Source organism: Alosa alosa, chromosome 8 (assembly GCF_017589495.1).
Source record: "Alosa alosa isolate M-15738 ecotype Scorff River chromosome 8, AALO_Geno_1.1, whole genome shotgun sequence".
Lineage (NCBI taxonomy): Eukaryota > Metazoa > Chordata > Actinopteri > Clupeiformes > Clupeidae > Alosa > Alosa alosa.
The window spans coordinates 32,021,133-32,047,633 of record NC_063196.1 but is presented as its reverse complement, the minus strand read 5'-3'; the positions used below and the strand labels follow the sequence as shown (position 1 = coordinate 32,047,633).

General features: G+C 44.4%; 1 protein-coding gene and 1 non-coding gene across 11 annotated transcripts in view; both read right to left on the bottom strand.

Annotated features, from left to right (window-relative positions):
- Positions 1 to 9,587: 9,587 nt before the first annotated feature.
- Positions 9,588 to 9,778, bottom strand: LOC125299929. Its single transcript, XR_007194471.1, has one exon. It is a non-coding gene; the product is annotated as a U2 spliceosomal RNA (small nuclear RNA).
- A 1,536-nt stretch (positions 9,779 to 11,314) lies between these two features.
- The window catches only part of cdk19 (cyclin-dependent kinase 19), a 70,871-nt gene continuing 55,684 nt past the window's right edge, over positions 11,315 to 26,501 (bottom strand). For 3 of the 10 annotated variants that reach the window (XM_048250959.1, XM_048250958.1, XM_048250960.1), the window contains exon 13: positions 11,315 to 17,907. In XM_048250959.1, coding sequence (XP_048106916.1) covers positions 17,782 to 17,907 — 126 coding nt within the window. In that variant the 3' untranslated portion in view covers positions 11,315 to 17,781. The remainder of the gene's footprint in view (positions 17,908 to 26,501) is intronic. The other 7 variants (XR_007194415.1, XR_007194414.1, XR_007194417.1 and 4 more) reach the window with 7 other exon arrangements.

Sequence of the window (26,501 nt, the reverse complement as noted above, 5' to 3'; positions counted from 1 at the left end):
ACACATACATTACAGGTCTAGGCAGTAGGCCTGCAAGTGTGGCTTACTGCCTCTGCCATCTTTTGACAAGATGTTTGTATTTGAGACTTTGTTAAGAGGATAGTGTAGGCCTACATCACTCTGTCTCTGATGGGATGGTAGAAGGACTGCCGTTTGTAGACTAAACCATTCAGTTTATACTCTGACAGGTTAAAGAGTCGCCTACAAACCAAACTGCCAAATGCTGTGCAAGAGGCGGCATAGGCTGTCACTCGACTGTGATTGAGTAGATTTGAGACTTTGTTAAGAGGATAGTGTAGGCCTACATCACTCTGTCTCTGATGGGATGGTAGAAGGACTGCCGTTTGTAGACTAAACCATTCAGTTTATACTCTGACAGGTTAAAGAGTCGCCTACAAACCAAACTGCCAAATGCTGTGCAAGAGGCGGCATAGGCTGTCACTCGACTGTGACTGAGTAGATTTAATGGATCCTGGGAGGTCGGTCTTGTTCAGTGGGTGGTCAGTCTCTCTTCTGCAGTGCCGATCTCAAGGGAGTGCATGACCCTGAGCGTGGAGGGAAGAGTCATTGTCTAGTTTACAAACGAGTTTCACCAGGAGTGCTGTGTAGGCATAAAACAAATAGTATTCTTCTGGTGCTCTGGTTTTCAAGTTTAGTAGTGAGTCTGAGGCACTCAAAAGAATATTTGCAAGTAACAAGCCTTTATTGAGCTTGGCTATCAATTATAATCATGCCAACATGTTTCGGCCAAGATGGCCTTCCTCAGGGCAAGTTTTAAAATGGCTGTCTGTAGACTGCATCTTCTGAAATGCAGTGTTTTTTCATAGTGTACCTTTTTCAATAGTGGATGTTAACTTATTGTGTTATAAATGTTATTTATGTCATGTGACACACCTGTGCATGTGATTACCCGTGCTTTCTGGTCATGTGACCATATTCAGATTTAGAAGATGCAGTCTACAGACAGCCATTTTTAAACTTGCCCTGAGGAAGGCCATCTAGGCCGAAACATGTTGGCATGAATTGATAGCCAAGCTCAATAAAGGCTTGTTACTTGCAAATATCCTTTTGAGTGCCTCTGACTACTAAACTTGAAAACGCATTGTTTAGTTTATTTGGCTTTATTTACTAATGGGCCAACAAGATTATTATTATTTATTTACTTTATCCTTTATTTAACCAGGGTAGTCACATTGAGACAGAGTGATCCTTGGCCAAGAATCGTCTATGCGCTTTGTGATCATGATATTCACCTGTTAAGTAATTTGTGACCTATAGCATCAAATGCAACTGAGCTATTTCTTTGCTTAACTTTGTTCTTATAACGTGGGTGTGTGTGTGCACACTTACAATATTCTGGTGATAAACCAAAGCCCTCTGTGGCAGCAAGAGCACATAGCACTCATGATTCATAGACGCTTATCCGTCCTTAAACAAGGTCTGTACACATTGAAAGCATTAAAAGCAAAACAACCTCGGAAATGGCAACAATTTTAAAACTATGACAAATATGAAGTAGCTAGGCCTAGTCTAAATACTTCCATCCTGAAGAAAGAAAATGACTAGTCAAAGCTGTCTCGAGAAGGCAACCTCCAAATAAATCACCCAATTAATAGGCTCACAGAAAGACCTCAGCAAGGTTACCTACCTAGGGCACAGCAGTGCTGCAAAACACATTGCAAAGACGCTGTTAACATGAGGAGTCATTCTACATTCCTTTGGTTTTACTCCCACATACACCCACATCACCCCCAGTAGAGTATTTAGGCTTGTAGACAGAAAGCTAAAACCAGGGACACACCCTCAACATCATAACTCTGATTTAATCACTGCAGGCTAAGATTATAAACATATGTATGGAGTCCATACAGGTCATCAAGTGGAAGAAAGTGAAAAGAACTTTCCACTCCACTGGCTCACTCATTCATTTCATCTGCTATCAGCTATAAACTGGGATTAGCTGAAGTTGTCTGGAGGGAATACATGAGCAGGTGCCGTATCATTAAGGGCACACTCGGAGGAATCGGTGTTGACCAAGTCGTGGCCTTGTTGCATTACCCCCAGACGTGTTGCCAGAGTGAAAAAACAGACACTTGCAGGAGCCTCACTTGAAGAAGACGACAGCACATTTGTTCTTTGGTGAACTGGGTGGAAACATATGGCGGCTCATGTGTCTGTGTTAGGCAGTGACTCAGATACACACGCATTCAGTCTCTCTCGCTCTCTCTCTCTCTCTCTCTCTCTCTCTCTCTGTCTCCCCCCCCCAAGATACACATATAAACACACACATGTTCATTTACTGTCATACTATCACCATAGATTCACTTTCTCTCACTTTCTGTTTCTATCACACACCAGTAGGCCTACTCAGATTTACCCACACGTACGCATCCACTCTTTCATTGTGACTCTCCCCCTTCACCCCGACACTTCAATCAGACACATGCTCATACACACTTTCTGAGATGTATAAATCTCTTTTCTGGGAGTGGCTAGTTTCAATCACTGAACTTTGTTCTTGAAAAGGAAGAGGTAACTGAGCTCTTCAAACTTGGAAAGAATACAAACTACTAAAACAACTCAATGTTTAATTCAGATGCACTTCATTCTTGTTTTCACTGAGAAGCCATTGAGATGAACAGTACAGTGAAGTCTAACATACTCAGGACCATGTACACACTGTATGGAAATGCCCGGGAGGAGCCATGAGTCAGCAAAAAAAGGAGGAAAAAATTCTGGAGTCTTTAAATCAACTGAGCCATATTTTCCACTATGTGGGATGAGGCACACTGCATGATGACAAGGAGATCATGCAGTAGCCTCACATCAAGGTCCTGGCTACTGAAACTTGCTACATTAACAGGATGAGTTATTCAAGTAAATACAGAAATGTTAGCCTAGTCTTTAAAGGTGATCTCAAAACAACTTTAAGTAGAATGTCCAATACTGCTTAAATATTTGCTGGGTTGTACCTGTATCATTAATGGCACTCCCAGGAATAGGTTTCATGAAACTTCGACATGCCATTCTCGTCACATTCCCTAGTCAAATAGAAGTCTTGAGATGTAGCTAAACATTTTGAATGTTGTGTACGCCCTTGGTACTTTGACTCTGTAATTTACAGTTCAAGGCCCGAAACCTGCAATCTCCCTGCCTCAATGGCCTTGTGATTCATTCATTCCCTATTCACCAACTTGATGTACCGGTACGTCTATTCTAAACAAACACAAGCACTTGATAAAAAACACACACACACACACACACACACAACCTCAAAATATTAGTGAGTGAAACTGTGAAGTTATAGGTCTCTCTTAAAAAAAAATGCCCATAGAGAAAAAACAAATAGCTAAATGAATGTGAGTGAAATGCAAAGAATCTTGTGCATGTGGTGGAGCATGCACCAGCTTCCTCCACCAATGGAGCTCTTGGGAAAAGCCTTGCTGTTGACCACCCACACTCCTGGCATGGGGAGAGACCAGAGGCTCTGTGTTTTTTCTCACGGTCTCCAAGCGAAGCCGGCCTCTTATAGGTCAGCCGTGAGGACACTACACCACACTTGCCAGCTGTGGGTCAAGCGTAGCAGCCATCATCCACCACGAAAGAGCGACAGTCTGTTGTCTTTATGGTCGCAGGTATGGACAGTACTGTGTTCAGCATTCCAACCAGCTGTGAGCATTGTGGGTGCGGAAGTCACGCAAAGAGTGTATGACTGAAAACGTATGGGTCTTTAACAAAAATACTTAACTAGTAAAATGGGGCTTTAGCAGAACTGAAAGCAGTGATGCAGTCTTGTAATGGAACAAAAGGTGATTAAGCATAATTATACTTCTTTAAATTTTCTTCATAAGAGGTTACAGAAATCATAGACCTGCTAAAGCACTTACAGTAAATGGTTATACAAATGTATATACAGGCCTCAGCATACTCCAGAAGTTCCAGATTTCCTGGGACAGGTGTGGATGTCTTTGCAAGGGAATGGTATGAGACCAAATCTAATTTATTGAAAGTGACAAGAGACAGTTAATGGTTTCAGTGGAGCTAGCGGCTGAAGAGTGAAGAGAGGGCGCCGGGGGTTTGGTGGGTAGCAGGAAGAGGAATGTCACCCTGTCCTGATCAGCGTCGCACAGGGATGTGGCACAGGACATTCCAGGGGCAGAGAAACTGACACCACGGCCTCACATTCTCTCACAGACGAGTTCAGAAGACGAGAAGACTGTCAGAGGAACATGTTCACAACCAGAGACATTTATTAGCACAGTCTTAATCAAGAGAAACAGTCACACAAATGGCAGCTTTATGCTGGTGAACCTTCGCTAATCCTTGTGTAAATTGCACTCCAGTGCAACCTGTAAGTGGGTGGAGTGGAAGAAGAGTTGGGAGGCTGTACTAAGACACCTGTTTCTTCTCACATAACATGGATTACTACTCCAAGTCTGGTTAATATTCTTGTCAGGTAATTCATTATTTATGATATAACTGCTTATATTTCAGCGAGGGGAGATTTATTTTCTCAAAGATGCAAAGAAGTGCAATATCTAGGCCAGCGTAATGGTTCAGTGTTTGCGCTCAATCAAGTGTGTTATTTATTTCTTGTTGGAGAAGAAGGGCCGGCACACTCGGAGCATTTTGGCAGAACCTTCCGGGAGGAATGTTTGGAGTCAGGCAGAGAATTACCTACTATTACGCTGGGGGGGGGGGAATTGGAACAGGTTAACGTGGCTGGGTTGCTCCACAATAGACCATGGTCAAATACCTCTTTGGAGTCATCATGTCCTGAAGTTCCTATTTTAGTCCTGGAGTTGTAGTACTGGAAAACCACAGAAGAGAACAGAATCTCTGAATGACTGTGTATCACCCCTGTGGGGATTTATGATGAAAATAAATGATTACTGTTTGTGTGTTTTACATTCTACATGCCAAGCTCTCGTCTGGTAGGGAGAGTGACTTGGCATCCCCATTGAATCTTCACACAGGAAGATATATGAACAGCTCGCTGGGGACTTGTTTCCCTGGAGACATGCACCAAAAAAAAGCCCTCCAGCTATGTGAAGATGAGCTGCTTCACCTTGCAGACAACACGCACATGCAGAAGAAGGCCTGCTGCCAACAATAGCCTCCAGCAGCTTCTCACTTGAAACACAGAGCACAACAGCTCCAGGGCCAGCCATTCCCACTGGGTCTGCAGAGCCAGAGCCATGAGTGTACTGCTCCTCTAAAATAGTCATCTCAGACCCACCATCCACTGGGACTGACTGAGTCAGAGACAGAACTATTATTACAGTATCCAAATACACTAATACATTAAATATGCCAATTGAAATACTGCTGGCCAGTGCTTGCCTGTCCTAAATTCAGCTACTTTGATATTCAGATGGCTTAGGAGATCTAGGCACTGGTCCAAGGTTCCCAAAGCACGGTCAGGCCGACCCACTAAAGCTCAGAGCTGAATTCCCCTTAAAGTCTGAGATTACAACTGGAATGCTCAAAGAGAAGACTCGACTGTGTCTGAACTGCTTACAGAAGGCTTCTTCTGTTTGGTTGTGTGTTCGTTTTTAAATGGCTGCCTAAGCATGTCCTTCCACTCCACACTTGGCTTAGGAAGAGGTGTTCATATTGGATTGCTGGGATATGGTTTTCAAAATGGATGGTGTGCCATATGCAGATTGAGTTGCTCTCTAAAGTATTCACACCCACCACCACTAATTTACCAGTCAGAATCACCCATAAACATCTGACATGTCCAGCAAGCATTTTGTGGGAAATACTGTTATAACGTTATGGACTTTATAAATTATTTTCACTCTCCCAGTATGTTTTGCAACCAGCTCCACAAGTAGACTGTAGGAGACTATGAGATGATGAAATACACTAATAAAGTATACTAGAAAGGTTTATCGGGAAATCTGTAATCCTTGCAATATGAGAGATAAAGAAATATATTATGTGCATGGAAAACAGACTAAACTTAAGTCTGGGAAGTTTCCCTTGAACTTCGGACCCTTACTTAGTCACTATTCCCTCTCCCTTGATACACACACACTCACTCACACACACTCTCGGGGCACACAAGCAGGCCTGTGTAAGCGTCGGAAACTTTGAGTCTCTGTGTGACCCCTTGCATCCATGAGATGGATACCCACTGGCCCTCTGGGCTGTCGGGGGGCATAACTGATGTTGTTTTTCGCGGTGCCCTTATCAGAAGGCTTTCTCTAGCACTGCTCACTCAGCTCCATGGCTGATAGCACAGGTGTTACTCTGTCAGCTACCAACAGGGCCTCAATTCTGCCCTTGGCTTTGGCCTGTATTGGGAGATGGTGTTTCTAGTTAACATGTCTGTTGTGTAGTAGGCCAATTTGTAAAGAAAAAACGGTCGGTATAGGCCTACATATCTTTCTTTATGAATTTAAGGTTTATTTTGTTGTTCTTTAAGTGCTTAAGTACTCAGACGTTAACTGGATTTCTAAACTGCATATAGCTGAACCAGATACAATGCAAAAGATTCACAAGTTCATATGTCAAATTTGGCATTTTAAATTCTAATACCGTCCTGACAATTGCAGTGTTGTGCTTTAGCCAGGGTCAGCTGTCATCTATTCAGATTTAGATTATATGGTTGGGATTTTAATGCCTTCTATTCTTCCTGTAATCTCACACAGAACAATGGACTCGATCTGAGGCTAAATTTCCCTGGTAGGGGACTCATATTCTGTGTACAGAAAGAGGCAGAGCTTGTGGTTAGCATAAGTATTGTTGGGGAAGACCATAAGGTCAGTAGACGCAGACAGCAGGAATAAGAAGTAGTGTTTAATTCAGGGCCTGTGCTATTGTAAGATTGTGTTTCCGAAGTGTCTCAGTGTCACAGGTTTTGCCACATATAATTTTCTGTAAGACAACAGGGCATATATTTCCCAACCATCAGGATGACTTATGCCTGAGCTTCAATAACACACCTGAGGATAGGGAATAAAGGATATTAATCAGATGTAGGCTACTAACCGAAAAAAATAAATCATGCTTCTCAAATTCTCTCCACCCTTACTCCTGCAACTCTTTGTAAACCGCAATGCTTGATGATCTCCCCTTTGTTGCTCAATGATTGTTGAAGCTGAAATTTTTGCTTGTGAATGCATGTTCAAAATATGTAGTGTGATCCAAACAACGGAAAAACTATTCTTTCTATTCTGTATTTGCATTTGTAAATGCACAAGTATACTGCCATTATGTTACATGCTGGTTTGTGGTAGATTTTTAGATCTAGATTTTTATCATAGTGTGCCAGTGTATGTGTGTATACCTGTATGTATGTGTGCACCTGTGTGTGTGTGTATGTGTTTTTGTACAAACTTGCAGTGTAGTGTTTCATCAAGACAAGTCTGCAAATATAAAGTGCTTCCCAGATATTCTTCTGTATCTGCGCTGCACAAGTACACATCAGCCATGTTACTACTGTATAGTCAAATTAAGCATTGCTGTGCTATACATCTTACTTTTTCCCAATGTGTATGTCAGTGTGTGTGTACCAGTGTGTGTGTGTGTGTGTGTGTGTACCAGTATGTGTGAGTGAGTGTGTTCATCTGTGTGAGCACATATATGTGCGTGTTTGCGCGCCAGTGTATGCATGTTTGTGTGTTTGTGTTTGTGTGTGTGTTTGCGCACTAGGCTTGTGCAAAGTTCAGGGCTCATAAAACTTGGTGGGAATGTATAGTCTCAATACTATAGATGCTAGTCTGGCACATGATTCCTAACGTTACTGCCTACTTTGCCTAACCTTTACAAACTGATAATAAACTGTGTCGGTAATCAGGAGAATATGTAGGCCTACCTTTGCTATACATACATTTACACAATCTTCAAACCGCAATTTGTATATACTTGCAGGTGTTTTTTAAATAAAGAAAAAACCTTTGACATATAACCTATTTAATCACGCCATGCTGCCCTAGCAGCAGTCATAATTATGTAAATGCACAAAGTAGAAGCAGGATAGAATTTTTGTATACAAATTGCTATTAAAAACTTCTTATTTTCTTGATTTTTATTAACTTGATCATTTTGGTGATCAGTAGTATTGTTGATGCAGTGAAAGGTCAGTTCCTCTGACAACAACACTTCACTGAAACAATTAGCCTCTTAACTTTGCATGATTTGAATAGAAAAGTCTAAGACCACCAAGGCAAGCTCTGCAATAACAGACAATCCCAACAGGAGGCTTCTTATAACAGAAGGAGCTCAGCTAATGGAGCAAGGGTCCGTCAGAACATCGTTGAACACTCTCTCTGACAGTGACAATGGTGGAGGAACACACCAATGAGGAGCTAGGGCTAGTCAGAACACTGTGGAACATTCTTTCTGAAACAACAGTGAAGGAACACACCAATGAGGAGCTATAGGGCCCATCAGAACACTATGGAACACACAGCAGATGTGTAAAAATCCAGCTTCAGAAAGTCAAGTATCGGTTTTTACTAATTAGTTCATCTACCTGGCAATAGAGTGCTAAATAGAATCAGCTGGTTTAGTGAATGGTTGGAACAAATACTGTACGTGGCAGGACTTTTACTTTCTGATGCCAGACCTTTGCACCTCTGTCTCTGAGACAACGGTGGAGGAGCACACCAATGAGGGGCAACATCTTGTATCTAGAGAGAGGGTGGAAATGGGAACACGTCTGTGTTAATATGCTTCTCCTGGTCATAAATTAAACCCCACAGGTTTCAGCAGCAACTCAGCAGGGGAGTTCAGCAGGTGTGCTCCCTGGAGGACCGTGATGGACGGCAGGTGTCCAGCGGTGGTTTGAGCTTTGTTGTTGTCTCGAGGCCGGTGTGCGTGTAACCCTCACGCACACCTGACACCAGTTTGATACATCTTATGTTTATTCAGGTGAAGTCACTAATGGCATATAAACACTGGCATCAATTAAAAGCACTAATCTAATGACGATTGCTTGGAGCTCAAGTACGTTTACGCTTAAGTTAGAAAATCTGAAAGGTTATTGGATAATTAAGGATTATTGATGTTTAAGAGGTAAGATACTACCTACACTATTAGAACCATGTGATTCTGAAAGAGGTATGTTTTCCTTAATTCATAGCCCTAACAAAAAGTTCATAATAGTGACCCCATGTGGCCAAGTCAGGAAATTACAATCATTTTCAGGCTAAAGCTTGACTGAGATTTATTACTCTACACCAACCTGAGGAAATCTACAGGGCTAATTACTTGGGTTCATTGTACCGGCAATCTCTATGCACATACCAGCAATGCAAAACTGGACGAACCTGAGTAGACTGACAAAAGAGTAGATTATTGTATAGTATAGTATAGTAGTATATATATTTTGATCCCTTGAGGGAAATTTGGTCTCTGCATTTATCCCAATCCGTGAATTAGTGAAACACACTCAGCACACAGTGAGGTGAAGCACACACTAATCCCGGGCCAGTGAGCGGCCTGCACCAACAGCAGTGAGGGGTTAGGTGCCTTGCTCAAGGGTACTTCAGCCGCTTTCTACTGGTCGGGGTTTGAACCGGCAACGCTCCGGTTATAAGTCCGAAGCGCTAACCAGTAGGCCACGGCTTCCCCCAGGGATGTGCACCGTTCCCGGAGTCACTGCAATACCGGGTCGATGCGTGGAGCGGACGGAGCAAGCCCCTCTTCCGTCTCCCTGTTCCAAAAATCAGATTAATATATGGTCCTCGGGTAGAGGATGTATCAGATATTAAACTGATAAGAACATATACTACACTTGATCTTAGCCAAAAGGCCGAGAAGCGATGAGTGGATAAACTTGGTTACAAATGTACACATTTTTCAGGATTTACCTATCTAACCTTTAGGTCTCTATTCATTGTGTGTGTGTTCAACTGTCGTGGTACTGCCAAATGGAGAGGATGGCTCATTCCAAGTCAAACTATTCCTGCCAATCCACATGTTGGTTCAGCAACACAGGAGAGATAGATAGATAAATAGATATCAACACAGAATGTGGTATATGCACAGGTAACACAGGTAATATATTGTTTTCTGTATTTTTATGTTTTTCTTAACCCTGTTTAAACTCTATACTTGCACATCTTTGACTATTTGACTTTGACCATAACCATCACAAGATAACATCAAAGGTTATTAGCGATGAAGAAGAGGCCTGTGTCGGGAGAAATACGACTTCCATGATCTGAAACATATGCATCTACACTTTTCATTCATGTATTCCTCACCGAGACCGACTGGGATGCACCTTTCTGAATACTTTGGTCTGTTTTGGATCGCTGTCGTCGTAATCTCTCTCTCTCTCTCTCTTAAGCATTCATTCCATTTACATCTACATAGTTGCTGCAAACAAGCATTGCCAAAGGTGACTACGTGCCGCTAGAGGGTTATATTTTATCAGTGAGCACTGGAGTTTCCAGTACCGTCACACCGGTGTGACGGGAATGTTGGGAAATTAACATTCTAAAGAATATCTGGGTTCATTGAATTCAACATAGAATTTTAGAACCTTCAATTGTTGCGGAACTTAGAATGTTCAAAAACCTACACCTTTAAGGGTTAAAACGAAACCCAATGAACCTGGGTTGAGCAACAGGAGCTCTGTTGCCAAATCATCCTGGGTCATCCTCTTCTCTCTTGGACGTCCTGACTGAGCACCACAAGGTCTCTTTTGAGCTGGACCGTGTTTTGTTTGGGCACTGACCAGAGGGGTGATAGTGATCCTCTCTCTGGCCAGTGTTGCCCTGCTGACTGGACCAGGCATGTGTTCGTCGCAGAAGACCGTGAACCAAAGATTCTAGAACAGAGCTCTGTTCTAGAATCTTTGCCGTTAACCCACTAGGTGTTAAACATCCCGAGTCCAAGTTGAGACCAGTGCCTTCAGAGGACAAGCTCTGGACAAGCTGCCCCGCTGCATGTGCTGTGTGGACGCTTGCTGAAGACAGCAAGACTTGACCCCAATTTGTTATTCAAAGTATTCACTCCTCAGCATAGAATAAACTCTTTGTAGTCATTTGGTTTGCAGTGTGCATATTATGAAGCCAGATGTAACTGAATACAGTATGACTTGTGGTTAACACTACTATGTTTGAGCATTTCACTTTTGCCATATCAAAAGGCCAATCAAAGTGTATGGGTAGATGACAAATGAACATCTGGAGATGCAGTATGTTTTACACATACCAGCTGTGAACTCAGTCCTCTCTCTCCAACTCGTACTGTACAGAGGCACACGTATACCCCTTCTCCCTTGATCAGACACACTCGTACTTATTCACAAACACACACACACACCACGCACAGAGTAATGCAAACATTTTGATCTGAAGCAAAAGAGGTTTTTATTACAATAGAGGATATAAAATAAATAATGACGTTTTCCTCATTAACAGTCATTTGTACAGTGAAATTAGGACAACATAGCTAAAGCAGCCATACGAGTATAAATGTGTCTTTTTAAATTATTATTATTATCATCATCATCATTATTATTTCATATCGATTTCCTGTATTGAGCTATGGCCTCGGCTTATAAACAAAGCTATGGTGACGCAGTAATACATTTGGGCTATGTCGAGCGAGTGTGTGTGTGTGTGTGTGTGTTTGTGTGTGTGAGCATTATGTGCATCTTCAGACACTGAAACACAGAAAAGGCGGGTGAGTCAACAGCCACTCGGTTCTGCAAAGTCCCTTTGCAATGTACAGTACAAGACCACAAACAGGCAGAGGGGCACTTGAAGTCACACTAATAAAACATGGAGCAGAATAAGGAGCATTCCGGAGCACAACCTACATTCCGTTGTTCTGATTGGTCTGGAGCACAACCTACATTCCGTTGTTCTGATTGGTGTGGGGACTTTGCTTTGGACACACCTCAAAACTGATACAGTTTTTCATTGCGGGTGTGCTATGTTGCTTTTCAGGGCAATCAGTCACAAATTGAGCCAAACCATATTGCCAGTAGATGCCAAGGAATCTCACAATAACATCAATGTCATAAAAAGTACATGATTTTGGTTGTTATCCATGACTTTAGAAGACCAATCACATAATAGGATCTGACAAGATAAATACAAAATTCTCAGAATCAGAATGCCAGTAACAAAACAGGGGAAATAGCACCAATCGGATCCAGTAAGCCTGAGAGAACAGTGTATCCTGCTAAATGGCTTTGGACAATGTGAGGTTTCTGTTGATGCGGGGTGCATTTGCCCAACTGAGTGTCTGTGTGCATACCATTGGTGGTACATGTGGATTGTAAGTGTTAACATTTTGGATTGAGTACAGACAAGCACATGCAACAATTTGCTAAAGGTGGGAAATGTGAAGAACAGGCCGAATGGTGTGGCTCACTATGATTCACATGTTTGTACTATTATCATGTTTCTTTATATATCTATACATTTATATAAAAACTCCTTAAAAGAGTATTGTCTGGCTTATAGCTGTCTTATAACTGCCATATCTTTAGTGTCTAGACAAGACATAAAAAAACATTAAATACTTTTAATTTTTACCACTAAATTCAGCAACAGTGCATTAAAAGACAATTATCATAGCAATACGTCTCAATGGAAAATTCTTAAAATGTGTTCTTATATACAGCATGTTAAAACTGTGTATCAAGGAGAGAGAGACAAATTTATTGGAAAAGAAAAAAAAAATATATATATAATATGTTGTCTTGGACTTATTTCTACCCAGCAATAGAAGAAACTGGGATGTTTCACGTCAAAATGGATATCTAGCTGTTTGCTGCCACTGTCCATGAATTTAAGTTTAAAATCAAGTGCTCCTAAGGTACAAAAGAGAAAAAAGAATAATGACATGTATGACAAGGCATGAGAGAAAGAAAAACATAATAAAATCCTGAATGTCACGACACAAGATGGCAACTACGAGGTTTTTGAACACTCAGACTCAAAAAAGGCACTGTCCAAAAAATTGAAATGCTGTTGTCTTGAGTCCTAGAGAGAAAAAGAGAATGAGTGAGAGAGAAGACGGCTTGCATCCAGCTAAAGCTCATCTACTCAAATCTACACTACATGGAAGATAAGCTTTTGCAAAAGCTCAATTAGTTCTGCATACAAAGGCAATAAAATACATTAGAGATGGACAAAATCTAGACATACTCCGAAATCTGAAATAAACTCCTTTCACTTGGTTGCACCTGCACCGAGCCAGCTTGTACCAGCTGCACATTAGGACCTCCTGGATCAACACTGATCAACATAGATGAGATGGGGGAGACCCTTTAATCCCTGAGCTTTGAAGTTCAGTCTAAACCTGACAACTTGTTCTGATTGGCTACTCGGCCACAGCCTCACACTGATAAGGACGCGTTTTTTTTTTTTTAAAGAACCTCAGAGCAGGACCACTAGGCCGGGACCAAGCGCCGCCCCCCCCCCCCGCCCTACTGGCTATTCAACACACACACGGAGCCGAGGGGGGGACACACCCCACCACTCGTCCAGTAAAGGCCACCCCATGGTGCCTCAGACGATGGGCTAAGCCAACCTCTTTCACGTGCAGGTGCAGACGGTTTCTTTTCATCATCCTGATGTTTAAAAAAAAAAAAAAAAATCAGCATTCTGTAGTTTTTCATACTTTTAACTACTTTACTAGAAAGCAGCGAACGAGACGTTCACCCGGGAAGAATGCTAAAATGGACATGACTAGAGAGAGCTTACTGATGTATCAGTTGAAGCATACTGACGCTGAAGTATCAGTTTTAAGCATACTGTTAAGAGCTGACGAGCCAACAGGGAGACAGAGAATCCTCTACCCATAATACATCACACCACAGCAGAAGAAATCTTTAGAAGACCAAACCTGGTAGATTTAGCTGCTACTACGTTAGAATTAGAATTGCGATACTTAGTGCACAGAGGTCACCTTCTGGTTAAGGCAGAGGAAATATCTAAACTTATTTAATAATATATACTGCATATCTCTCTATATATACTGTATGAGTAAACAATAAATACAATTGTATATTTAATATACATGCATTCTGCATTTTTTGTCTTTTTTATGTGATTTTTACAATATATCACATAGAATACAACTAGGCTGTTATGAAACACAGGAACGTAGTATACTGTACAAAAAACAGCCGTATTACTCAATGATTTCAAATTACAATTACAATTCGGGAGCTCCCATTCATCTGAAAAACCACAGACGTTTCTAAGCCATTAGAAATGTGTGACGTGCAGCCTCTCAAAAAGACAAAAGGGTGCGACACCAGCGAAAGCTTTTCTCGTTTGTTTTGTTGTTTGTTGTCGTTTGTTTGTTTGTTTGCATAGATCCTGTATTGGAGTCACGTCTCCTCTGATGTTGGAGCATGGAGGGCCGCGTACAGAGTAACACTTTTTTGATCACCTCGCTTAGACTTGGAAAAACCTCGAGCACTACAGCTGATTCCCATGCTCTTCCAAACTCAAGAGCAGACGCATAAATACCTCAAATGTTCTGAAAAGCTGCTGGTTTTCTAGGCGTGCGTCCCAGAATTCGCCACTGGTTTTTGGAGGGCTTTTTCACGACACTTGGCCAATGCACCTGACTGCATTTTCTAAAAGATATAAATAACAAAAGTAACAAATTAAAAAAAAATCAATATTTTCTTTACAGTAAGTTGTCAGCTAGATACACCATGGACATTGTAACTTCACTGTTGAATATTTCAAATCTACAAGGAACAGTGCCTTTTGCTTACCTGGTGCCAGGCTTCCACCTCAACACATGTGCCATAAAGTAAAACACATGGGGGGGGATCTGTGTGAGGCTGAGGGCAAACAGACAAATATCATTTGCTTTCGTGAGTAATCAGACTTCCAGACATGGAGGCGGGTGAAATCCGTCATTTCAACTGTACACAACTGAGGAGCTGCCAAAGCAGCCTACTGGAGGTGAGATAGCTAAGAGTTAGACAGCGCTGACAGGAAGTCTGAGAGAAAATCTCCAGCACAGGCGTGACAAGTCAGACTAGCCTCAGAGTTGTGAGTTTTGTATTCCCCCCCCCAAACAGAAACAAAAACAAACCCTAACATTTAAAAACCTATTAACTTTTCCTGTCAATCATGAGCCACCAAAACCAGACATCACCAGAGTAGGACAGTGTTGATGAATATGGAGGCCATTTGGGGGGCCAAATTATTATAAAAAATAAGAAAATAACTGCACACCCTCTGCTAGGTCTCTTGATTGATGTACAACAGGAGAGGACAGTTGGTTCCATCACACGGCCACAAGAAGCAGACCGCTACCATCATGTTGAAAGGTGCAGACACAAAGTCCACTTGAGGCCGCTAGGGCCTAAAGGGCTCTCAATAGAAACACTAGGGTCTAACTCTCAATAGAAACACTCGGAGTGAGTCTGTTTCTAAAACCAACAAACCAAAAGATAAAACTTGACACTGGTTTCTGTGTCTTTTGTGTTGCAGTGCAGTCCCCTTCCAATGACCGTTCCCACAGGACACAGGAAACTGCAGGGAGCGCGGACACAGGAAACTGCAGGGAGCACGGACACAGGAAACTGCAGGGCTTCCCTCTGCCCACTGGAGTGTCCGTTCAGTGCTCCGTTAGTCAGGCAGGGCTTTGTCCAGGGGACACTGAGTGAGTGGAGGAGAGAGGCAAAAAGAAGGAGAGAGATTTAGAAATGAGATAGACAGAGAGAGAGAGAGAGAGAGAGAGAGAAAGAGCGAAGGAGGCAATAATGATCTTGGTGGTGAACCTCTGTGTCCTTCTGTTGTTCCTGGGCCTTGCTGGACATCAGGTCAGCAGTGCAATCCCTTTAACTGAGTCATACAAAAAACAAGACTGTTCTTCCTCAAGCAAAACCGAGATAACATTCACAAACAATAAAACAAAGAGTACGCTTCACAAAAGCATCAGGAGGTAACAGGCCGGGGAGCAGTGGGAACTGCTAGCTGCCCCGTGTGGGAGATGAACACATTCAGTGACCTCTGAACTTTGACCTTTGTCTAACCAGTTCCAAAGCCTATTTCCCCCCACCTCTACCCATCGACTGTAAATAAAACCTGACCGAACACCAACAAGGCAGAACAAGAAACAAAGCGGAGGCCAAGGTTCTTGTTCCAAAATTCAAACTTTCTTCATGGCGAGAGAGAGAGAGAGAGAGAGAGAGAGAGAGAACGTCTCCTTAACCCTCAGATTGACCATGCGGAGAGAGGAGAGAGAGAGTACTGTAGGAGAGCGAAAGAGAGAGAGAGAGAGTGAAAGAGAGAGAGAGAAAAAGAGGGAGAGAGGGTAGCGCGCTCTGTGCAGTGAGCTGGGAACGGCAGGGAGAAATGGGGGCTGCTCTCTTATGCGTGGAAGACACAAAAGGCAATGGAGGAGAGGCGCTGGACATCGTCCCCAAGGGACTGCATATTCTCAACCAACCGACACAACTCAAAACAAAATGGCGTGTGCATGAGAATGATGCGATATTTGGACATTTTTCTCGTTTTCTCTTCTTGTCTGGTTTTGTGTGCTGTTTGCAATTCCAACAGCAAAAAAAAGGGCTGTTTGTACAGTATTTGCATGTATTGCGATGAAGCTCTTCAAATGCAGATTCAGCGGCCTCTTTTCTTCTTTTCCAAAACGCAAGACGCCTCTCCTCTCCTGCTGCAGATTATGCACACCGTAAAGGGCTTTTTCAGATCAGTATCGTATTTACAAAAACAAACAAAGCAAAAACAAAACAAAAAGATTCAAATAACTATAGTAAACTTCAACAGAGCAAAACCAGGCAAAAAAAGTCTCTCATGTTTTTTTTTTTGTTTGTTTGTTTTTTCAACAAATAGACAAGGTGCTCTGTATAGTACACATATATGACAAGCTGCAGATCCATCCTGTCTAAGGATGTATTCTTTTGTTTAAACGTAAGTGCTGTGGTTCATAAGTCTCGTTTTTAATGTACGTGTTGTGTGTCAACAACTGTTTGTACACTGATGCCAAGTTGGTACCTGACTCACTCCTCTTTCTTCCTCGTCGGTGAACATTCTTAACTCTTCCTGCTTCCCCACTGGAGAAACACTTGTTGTTGTTGTGGTTCCTATGTTGAGTTCATATTGCAGAACCCTCAGTGGGTCAGGGAAACGAGGACCCAAGCGGAGACAGCTACCGACCCATAAAGTGTGTGTGTGTGTGTGTGTGTGTGTGTGTGTGTGTGTGTGTGTCTGAAGAATGCTAGAGCGAACCTGAACAGAGGAGTGTCAGCTAAAATACTGGAATGATTCGGGAAAGCGCACATGGAGGTGAGTGTGTGTGTGTGTGTGTGTGTGTGTGTGTGTGTGTGTTGGTGTGTGATGAGCTCAGCGGGTCAGCTGGGCTGGATCGACTGCAGGAGTGGGTGGGCAGACTGACCGCTGAAGGTAGCAGTAGAGTACTTCTGCTTTTTGGTTGCAAGAGCCTGGTACAGCACAACAAACACCAATAGGGGTGCTTCATTAGTACAAGAGTCTGTTGAGAATACAGGCCGATATGTCTCCAAAGACTACTTAAGCTACTTCATATGGTTACAAGGAAACTACTGAATTAGATTGGATTAGTGAAAGTATGTGTGTGTGTGTGTGAGAGAGAGTGTGTGTGTGTGTGTTGTGTAATAACAGTGATACACTGTTATAGTATGTAGTGGGAGTAGGAGTGACCATAAGAGGCTCTCAGAGACTGATGTGCAATGTGGGTCAAGCTGTGTGGCGTGTATCAGTGGTGCCTGAGAGGTCAGCTGGGGGTCAAGGGTCAAGGGTCAAGCCTGGGTCAAGCCTGGGTCCGTCCACTGTCTCAGTAGCGATGAGACTGGTGAGAATACTGCGAGCTCTGCTGAGATGACGAGGAGTATCCCATGGTGCCTTGCGACTGGGTGGAACCTTGGACGTTGCTTTGGTAACCAAGGCGGGAGCTGGAGTGCTGAGAGTGGAAAGAGAAGATGTGTTATCACAGATGGATTCAACAAAGTACGCAACGCAGTCTGGACATTGTGATTAGAGACCAAACACTTCAGGGATCCAACGCTAGAAACTGTATAAACATAAAATCAGCATTCGAAACATAGAACTTCAAAACCGTGTAAACAAACATGAAGGCTTCGTTTTGTTTCGTTCGTTTTGTTTCGTTTTGAACACCTTCATGTTGACAACAAACAATAATCCCACAGAGATTAATGAGTGATGAAATTGGATGAAAGAACTGTGAATAAATGATTATTTTGCCAGAGGCTATATCGAGAAATCAGCAGCACAAATACTGCAGGATCTGCATTAACACAAATGGTTTTGTGAGTGGTTAGGATTGTGACATCCCATAATAGCTATGATGATGTATGACTTATCTGGTCACATGCCAGTGCCGGGGGTCATTCCTAAGTCTGGTAAAGCACACAGAGCTAGTACAGGCCCAGGATACCTCATACTGGGCAGGGCTGAGGGGCCTGGGGGGGTGTGCAGTGCACACAGCATCCACTAGAGGGCGATGTTGCACTGCTATAAGCTGTAGGGAATGTGGCGGCAGCTATAATGGGCAAGAATCAGGAAGTGCTCTCTGGTAAGCGTTATAAGATAAACAAAACGGAACATGTCCAACATATTTTCACACAGCACAGGCATACACATACACACACACAAACAACACACACACACACACACACGCAATGAAATGGATGACACAGAACTAACAAAAAGAAAAGGCCACTATATCTAATACACAGACTACTTGGAAGAGTCGTCCGCACAACTGGTCAAGCAACGAACGAGTGACCGAGTGACTGCATGACAGAGAGCCAGAACAGGGGAGGGCAGAATGAGCCCGCTACAACTCCTGAGCGGGGGAGGGTACGGAGGGTACGGAGGGTACGGAGGGTACGGAGGGTACGGAGGGTACGGAGAGTACGGAGGGTACGGAGAGTACGGAGAGTACGGAGAGTACGGAGAGTACGGAGAGCCTTCACTGGGCTGAGTCAGCCACGCCGGGGGGAGGGTACGGAGGGTACGGAGGGTACGGAGGGTACGGAGGGTACGGAGGGTACGGAGAGCCTTCACTGGGCTGAGTACGGAGAGCCTTCACTGGGCTGAGTCAGCCACGCCGGGGGGAGGGTACGGAGAGCCTTCACTGGGCTGAGTACGGAGAGCCTTCACTGGGCTGGAGTCAGCCACGCCGCGGGGAGGGTACGGAGAGCCTTCACTGGGCTGAGTCAGCCACGCCCGGGGAGGGCATGGAGAGCCTCACTGGGCTGAGTCAGCCACGCTGGGGAGGGCACGGAGAGCCTTCACTGGGCTGAGCTGAGTACGGAGAGCCTTCACTGGGCTGAGTACGGAGAGCCTTCACTGGGCTGAGTACGGAGAGCCTTCACTGGGCTGAGTACGGAGAGCCTTCACTGGGCTGAGTACGGAGAGCCTTCACTGGGCTGAGTACGGAGAGCCTTCACTGGGCTGAGTACGGAGAGCCTTCACTGGGCTGAGTACGGAGAGCCTTCACTGGGCTGAGTACGGAGAGCCTTCACTGGGCTGAGTACGGAGAGCCTTCACTGGGCTGAGTACGGAGAGCCTTCACTGGGCTGAGTACGGAGAGCCTTCACTGGGCTGAGTACGGAGAGCCTTCACTGGGCTGAGTACGGAGAGCCTTCACTGGGCTGAGTACGGAGAGCCTTCACTGGGCTGAGTACGGAGAGCCTTCACTGGGCTGAGTACGGAGAGCCTTCACTGGGCTGAGTACGGAGAGCCTTCACTGGGCTGAGTACGGAGAGCCTTCACTGGGCTGAGTACGGAGAGCCTTCACTGGGCTGAGTCAGCCACGCCGGGGGGAGGGTACGGAGAGCCTTCACTGGGCTGAGTACGGAGAGCCTTCACTGGGCTGAGTACGGAGAGCCTTCACTGGGCTGAGTACGGAGAGCCTTCACTGGGCTGAGTACGGAGAGCCTTCACTGGGCTGAGTACGGAGAGCCTTCACTGGGCTGAGTACGGAGAGCCTTCACTGGGCTGAGTACGGAGAGCCTTCACTGGGCTGAGTACGGAGAGCCTTCACTGGGCTGAGTACGGAGAGCCTTCACTGGGCTGAGTACGGAGAGCCTTCACTGGGCTGAGTACGGAGAGCCTTCACTGGGCTGAGTACGGAGAGCCTTCACTGGGCTGAGTACGGAGAGCCTTCACTGGGCTGAGTACGGAGAGCCTTCACTGGGCTGAGTACGGAGAGCCTTCACTGGGCTGAGTACGGAGAGCCTTCACTGGGCTGAGTACGGAGAGCCTTCACTGGGCTGAGTACGGAGAGCCTTCACTGGGCTGAGTACGGAGAGCCTTCACTGGGCTGAGTACGGAGAGCCTTCACTGGGCTGAGTACGGAGAGCCTTCACTGGGCTGAGTACGGAGAGCCTTCACTGGGCTGAGTACGGAGAGCCTTCACTGGGCTGAGTACGGAGAGCCTTCACTGGGCTGAGTACGGAGAGCCTTCACTGGGCTGAGTACGGAGAGCCTTCACTGGGCTGAGTACGGAGAGCCTTCACTGGGCTGAGTACGGAGAGCCTTCACTGGGCTGAGTCAGCCACGCCGGGGGGAGGGTACGGAGAGCCTTCACTGGGCTGAGTACGGAGAGCCTTCACTGGGCTGAGTACGGAGAGCCTTCACTGGGCTGAGTACGGAGAGCCTTCACTGGGCTGAGTACGGAGAGCCTTCACTGGGCTGAGTACGGAGAGCCTTCACTGGGCTGAGTACGGAGAGCCTTCACTGGGCTGAGTACGGAGAGCCTTCACTGGGCTGAGTACGGAGAGCCTTCACTGGGCTGAGTACGGAGAGCCTTCACTGGGCTGAGTACGGAGAGCCTTCACTGGGCTGAGTACGGAGAGCCTTCACTGGGCTGAGTACGGAGAGCCTTCACTGGGCTGAGTACGGAGAGCCTTCACTGGGCTGAGTACGGAGAGCCTTCACTGGGCTGAGTACGGAGAGCCTTCACTGGGCTGAGTACGGAGAGCCTTCACTGGGCTGAGTACGGAGAGCCTTCACTGGGCTGAGTACGGAGAGCCTTCACTGGGCTGAGTACGGAGAGCCTTCACTGGGCTGAGTACGGAGAGCCTTCACTGGGCTGAGTACGGAGAGCCTTCACTGGGCTGAGTACGGAGAGCCTTCACTGGGCTGAGTACGGAGAGCCTTCACTGGGCTGAGTACGGAGAGCCTTCACTGGGCTGAGTACGGAGAGCCTTCACTGGGCTGAGTACGGAGAGCCTTCACTGGGCTGAGTACGGAGAGCCTTCACTGGGCTGAGTACGGAGAGCCTTCACTGGGCTGAGTACGGAGAGCCTTCACTGGGCTGAGTACGGAGAGCCTTCACTGGGCTGAGTACGGAGAGCCTTCACTGGGCTGAGTACGGAGAGCCTTCACTGGGCTGAGTACGGAGAGCCTTCACTGGGCTGAGTACGGAGAGCCTTCACTGGGCTGAGTACGGAGAGCCTTCACTGGGCTGAGTACGGAGAGCCTTCACTGGGCTGAGTACGGAGAGCCTTCACTGGGCTGAGTACGGAGAGCCTTCACTGGGCTGAGTACGGAGAGCCTTCACTGGGCTGAGTACGGAGAGCCTTCACTGGGCTGAGTACGGAGAGCCTTCACTGGGCTGAGTACGGAGAGCCTTCACTGGGCTGAGTACGGAGAGCCTTCACTGGGCTGAGTACGGAGAGCCTTCACTGGGCTGAGTACGGAGAGCCTTCACTGGGCTGAGTACGGAGAGCCTTCACTGGGCTGAGTACGGAGAGCCTTCACTGGGCTGAGTACGGAGAGCCTTCACTGGGCTGAGTACGGAGAGCCTTCACTGGGCTGAGTACGGAGAGCCTTCACTGGGCTGAGTACGGAGAGCCTTCACTGGGCTGAGTACGGAGAGCCTTCACTGGGCTGAGTACGGAGAGCCTTCACTGGGCTGAGTACGGAGAGCCTTCACTGGGCTGAGTACGGAGAGCCTTCACTGGGCTGAGTACGGAGAGCCTTCACTGGGCTGAGTACGGAGAGCCTTCACTGGGCTGAGTCAGCCACGCCGGGGAGGGTACGGAGAGCCTTCACTGGGCTGAGTACGGAGAGCCTTCACTGGGCTGAGTACGGAGAGCCTTCACTGGGCCCATAAGTAGAGAAACGTGAGATGGAGGCTGTTTTCGGACAAAGCATCACGGCGTGTCAGATTTCATACAGTACCCTTTTGTTCACTAGTTTGGTGACAGTCCCCATCCCGTGTTTAACACACTAAACACCGTTCCCTTCTCCTCTGTGTACGCTGCCATTTACCTGTTGCTAGGGGAGACCACAAATACCATCGACTCAGAAAATGTACCCCCCACCCCCAGCACCACCAACTGCTTGAAAGAATGCGGTTCAGTGAGTGTGTATTAAGATGCTCCTGTGTTCGTGACAGGCCGCAGAAAAAGCTGCTTCCTGTGGTTTGACAGTTTTTAGAGTCCACAGAATGAAAGCACTGTAGTGCTGATAAACAGCTAAAACCAAGACCATTAACCCTTTAACTGGCACACCATGATAAAAGTGATGACTTTTTTTTTGTTTTATCTTGCTCTATTAGGCTGTAGTATGAAAAATCTGTGATTTATTTTTTCAAAGGACCCTCCCATTCAATTTCTATGAACATCTACCAAACGGTTGAGGCGCCAATTTATGGTAAAAGACTTTGACATGAGATTATTGTGTTTTACTGAAAGAAAATAGATTCCCCCCCAAAAAAGTGGTATTTACTTGTAGCCTTGGTCCCAGAGTTTAAGAAAATAATGTTAACAAGAAATAAACTCATTCCCACTGTACCTGGTAGATACTTAAGTAAATTTCTTATTGAAAAAAATGGGATTTTATGGATTTAGATGAAAGAAGTGTACACATAATACATTTTGGTCTGTGCCATTTAGGAAAAACTGGTTCAACCATATAAACCATATATTTTCTGAAAGCTTATACCCTCAGGATGTGATCTAACATGACATAAAACACGTCACATCCTCCTCATTAGTATGCTGCCCATGCATAACACATTGTGTATTGGTAAATTGGAAAAACAGGGATGCAAACAGAGGTATGGTCAAAAAGGAGTGAGATTATCGAAGCTCACGCCCCCACAGGAAATATCATATAATTACATTTTGCCACCACCTCTGCAGGGGCGGAGTCAGAGGGGTGGCTCCGGGTGGCACAGGCCACCCTTGAGATTCGATTGGCCACCCCCAAATCTTAGTCTACAATTGGCCATTAACATGGTCTAAGGCAGGACCTTCTTGATGCACTTGCAGCAGTTTGAAGTATCAGACGTCAGAAATGTAAGTGGCAAACACGCTTTTGCCTTTATTGGCCTACAGGCTACTGCTTGTGCTAACACGCAAAGATATCTATTTACCTATTGCATCTGCCAGTGCCTATTTATCTAATCACACACTTAAGTCGCCGACATTTGATAGGTCATTAAGTGTTAACTGTAGGCTAGGCCTATACTTTTGTAAAAGTGTTTAATGGCAATAATGTCCTAATGTAATGTTAAGAAAACTTTTCATTTATGGTTCATCAAGCTTAGGCCTACTCACTAAACACTTTCGTCGCATCTAGGCTACAGGTAGCGATATTCTGATGACATGTATGACCATTCAACCAGTCAAGCATTTGTTGTAAAATATTGAAATTATTGGAAGTTTACATAGCTTAGGCTAAACTGTATGCTTATTTAGTCCCCAATACCTGTTTTATTCGGTCCCGATCAGGAGGGATAAATGAAACATTGTGCACGTTCCACTTTTGCTTATAATAATTAAATAATTCCTGAACGCAGGGCTGGACTGGCCATCTGGCATACTTTTTCCTATTTTTTTATTGGCCGAGCCAGTCTTTCTAAAGTTAATTTTCCATAGTAGCGTGGACAAAAAAAATCATATGCCATGTTCTGTTCCCAGAGCTTTCTCTGTCTTTGATCTGCAGCGTTTCTCAAATTATAAGCCTCCTCGACAAGTAGATTGCTGGTCTACGGAGCCATGAATTTAAATTACGCCCCACTTCTGTCTGTTAATTTGCGCACAATTGAATGATATTATAGAACCGCGGACCGAAAGGTTTCCCCGATCAGGAAATACTCCTTAATTTGCAACTTTTTGTAGGCCTAACAGAGGTAGCCTAAATATCGTGCCTATGGCGATGTCCGCTTAAAAGAAAAAAAAAAAACATTTATTTCACTTGTCTCTCTGGATTGAACAGAATGTGGGCTGTTGCTAAATAGATGAATGAGGGAGGGAGATTCCGTTAACAAAACCTAAAGTTTTGCTAACATTTTCTCCATTATTATCGTGTAAAATATGTCTCCATGCAGGGCAGGGCTGGTTCTAACCTAGGCTAGGCTACTTTATTTGGGTGGGCTGGTAGAAATTTTGGGTGGGCAACATAGCAAAGCTGTCAAATTGGATCAAAACTAACATAAACACAAAACAATAAGTACTACCTAGCTTGAGTTACTGCAGCCAACAGCCAGGGATAGGCATGTCTGATGTATTTAAAATACAAATTTTGTATCAAAATACTTTATAGGTTTGTAGTTTAAAAATACTGCCAAATACTTTTGGTAAAACCAATAACCTACTTTTGGTGATGTGATTATAAAAGTGAAAAACAATGAATGCAGCACTGGTGCTGACTTGTAATTTGCCCACAGTTGTTGTGATCAGAATATTGAGATTCAGGCAGATAAGTAACATGTAGGTTGCTCACACACTCATCCCAACCTCAAGTTTCTTGTCAGAACTCAAAACACATTTTAGTCATCCAATTAAGCACACACATGGAACCCGGTTATGTGGTTGCCCTGCAACAAGTTACCCCACGTGAAAATGTAATTAATAATTTGCCCACACTTGTTGTGATCATAATATTGAGATTTAGGAAGATGAAATTGCTCACATACACAATACACTCCTTCATACCACCCTCAAGTTTCTTGAGAACTTAAACAAATAGACAAAAAAGCAGGTCAAATTATTTTAACAGCTACAAAAATAGATGCACATAGATATAAGTTATTGTGGGGGGAAAATGTATTGGATGAGTATATTTGTATATCTTCATTTAATAGAATAGAATAAAATGGATTATATTTTAATGTCCCCATGATGGAATTTGTTTTAGCACAGCATAGCCCAGGGACAGACAACTTAGATAATTAACTTTAATATGTTTGTATTATTTTATTCAAATACAAAGACATTTTATGTGAGAGTAAGGTATGTGTTTTTTTTTTTCTTTCAATTTATGAGTATGGTGTTTGTGTCTGGTTTCCCTAATGTATTTGTGCTAATTTCACATCTTGAGCCTGTTTCTGTTTATCTGGTTGTTTTGCCTCATGCCACCCTTGAATTAATCAGTGCCTCACCAGTGCCACCCCCTTGTTAAAAAAAATGTCTAGAATCGCCACTGCACCTCTGCCATCCAGGGCTCACCCTATTCACATAAAAAAATGTTCTTTATATGAAAATACACTGTCCCAGTTCCTTCCCTTATTCTGTCTGCTGGGGCCTGACTTTGGCTGGTAGCTGGCTTTGTCTTGACAGAGGAGCTGGGCCACACTGGGTAGATATGATGGTAGCCACTCTCTCTGTGTGTATAGCACTCTGGCAGTGATTCAACAGAGCATGCACTCCCTTGTTAGCATAATTAATCTCTTTCATGCAGAAAGTACATTTGGCATGTCCCTTTTTTATTTTTTTTTTAAAAAGTCTGACATTTTGAATTTGTGTTTGGCTGTCTTGACCTCAATCTCCGCTTTCAACCTGTAACCAAGACCAGTTCCAATTTGTTTTACAACCCTCATCCACTTTCTTAACTGTTAGTGCCTCACTCTCATCAAATTCCTCTCATTCTGTAAATAAAAAGTTGCATATATTAGCCATAGTGTTACCCTAGACCTGACAGTATCATAACAGAGTGCAAAATAGTTCACTTCACTTTGCCCCCTTTCTCAATGCCCCAAAATAACGTTACTCTGCACTAAAATGTACAGTTAAAATGTATCAACAGTAGTGCGGTTCGTCTGTTAGGATAAGCCCACACATCAGTTTTCGCCCTTATGTGGTAGGTGTCATTGAAAATAAGTCAGTTCGTCACTTGTCACTTCGGGTTGCATTTACTTAAAAGCCTAGACCAGCTGCTCATTAGGCTACTAGACGCCAACAAGCCGCTAGCCTAAACAAGTAACGCTACCATTAGGCTACACGCTGGAAAGGGGTAGAATTGGATATAACGTTAGGCTGCTACTAAAATATTACAGGACAAAATACTGCTAGTCTGTCCGGAACTGAACTAAACTGACTGACGCAACAAACAAGGTAAAAAAAAAATCCAACTGTATTTTTGCTAGTCATGTAGTATAAAAGCAATATAGCACGAGTGAGAGTGGGGTTGGTCATGGATATTCCCACGGGTGTTGTTCGGCCGTAGCCACGAGGCTGGAGGCCGAGTAGCGCAACGATCACGAGTGCTATATTGCTTTTATACAACAATTCTACA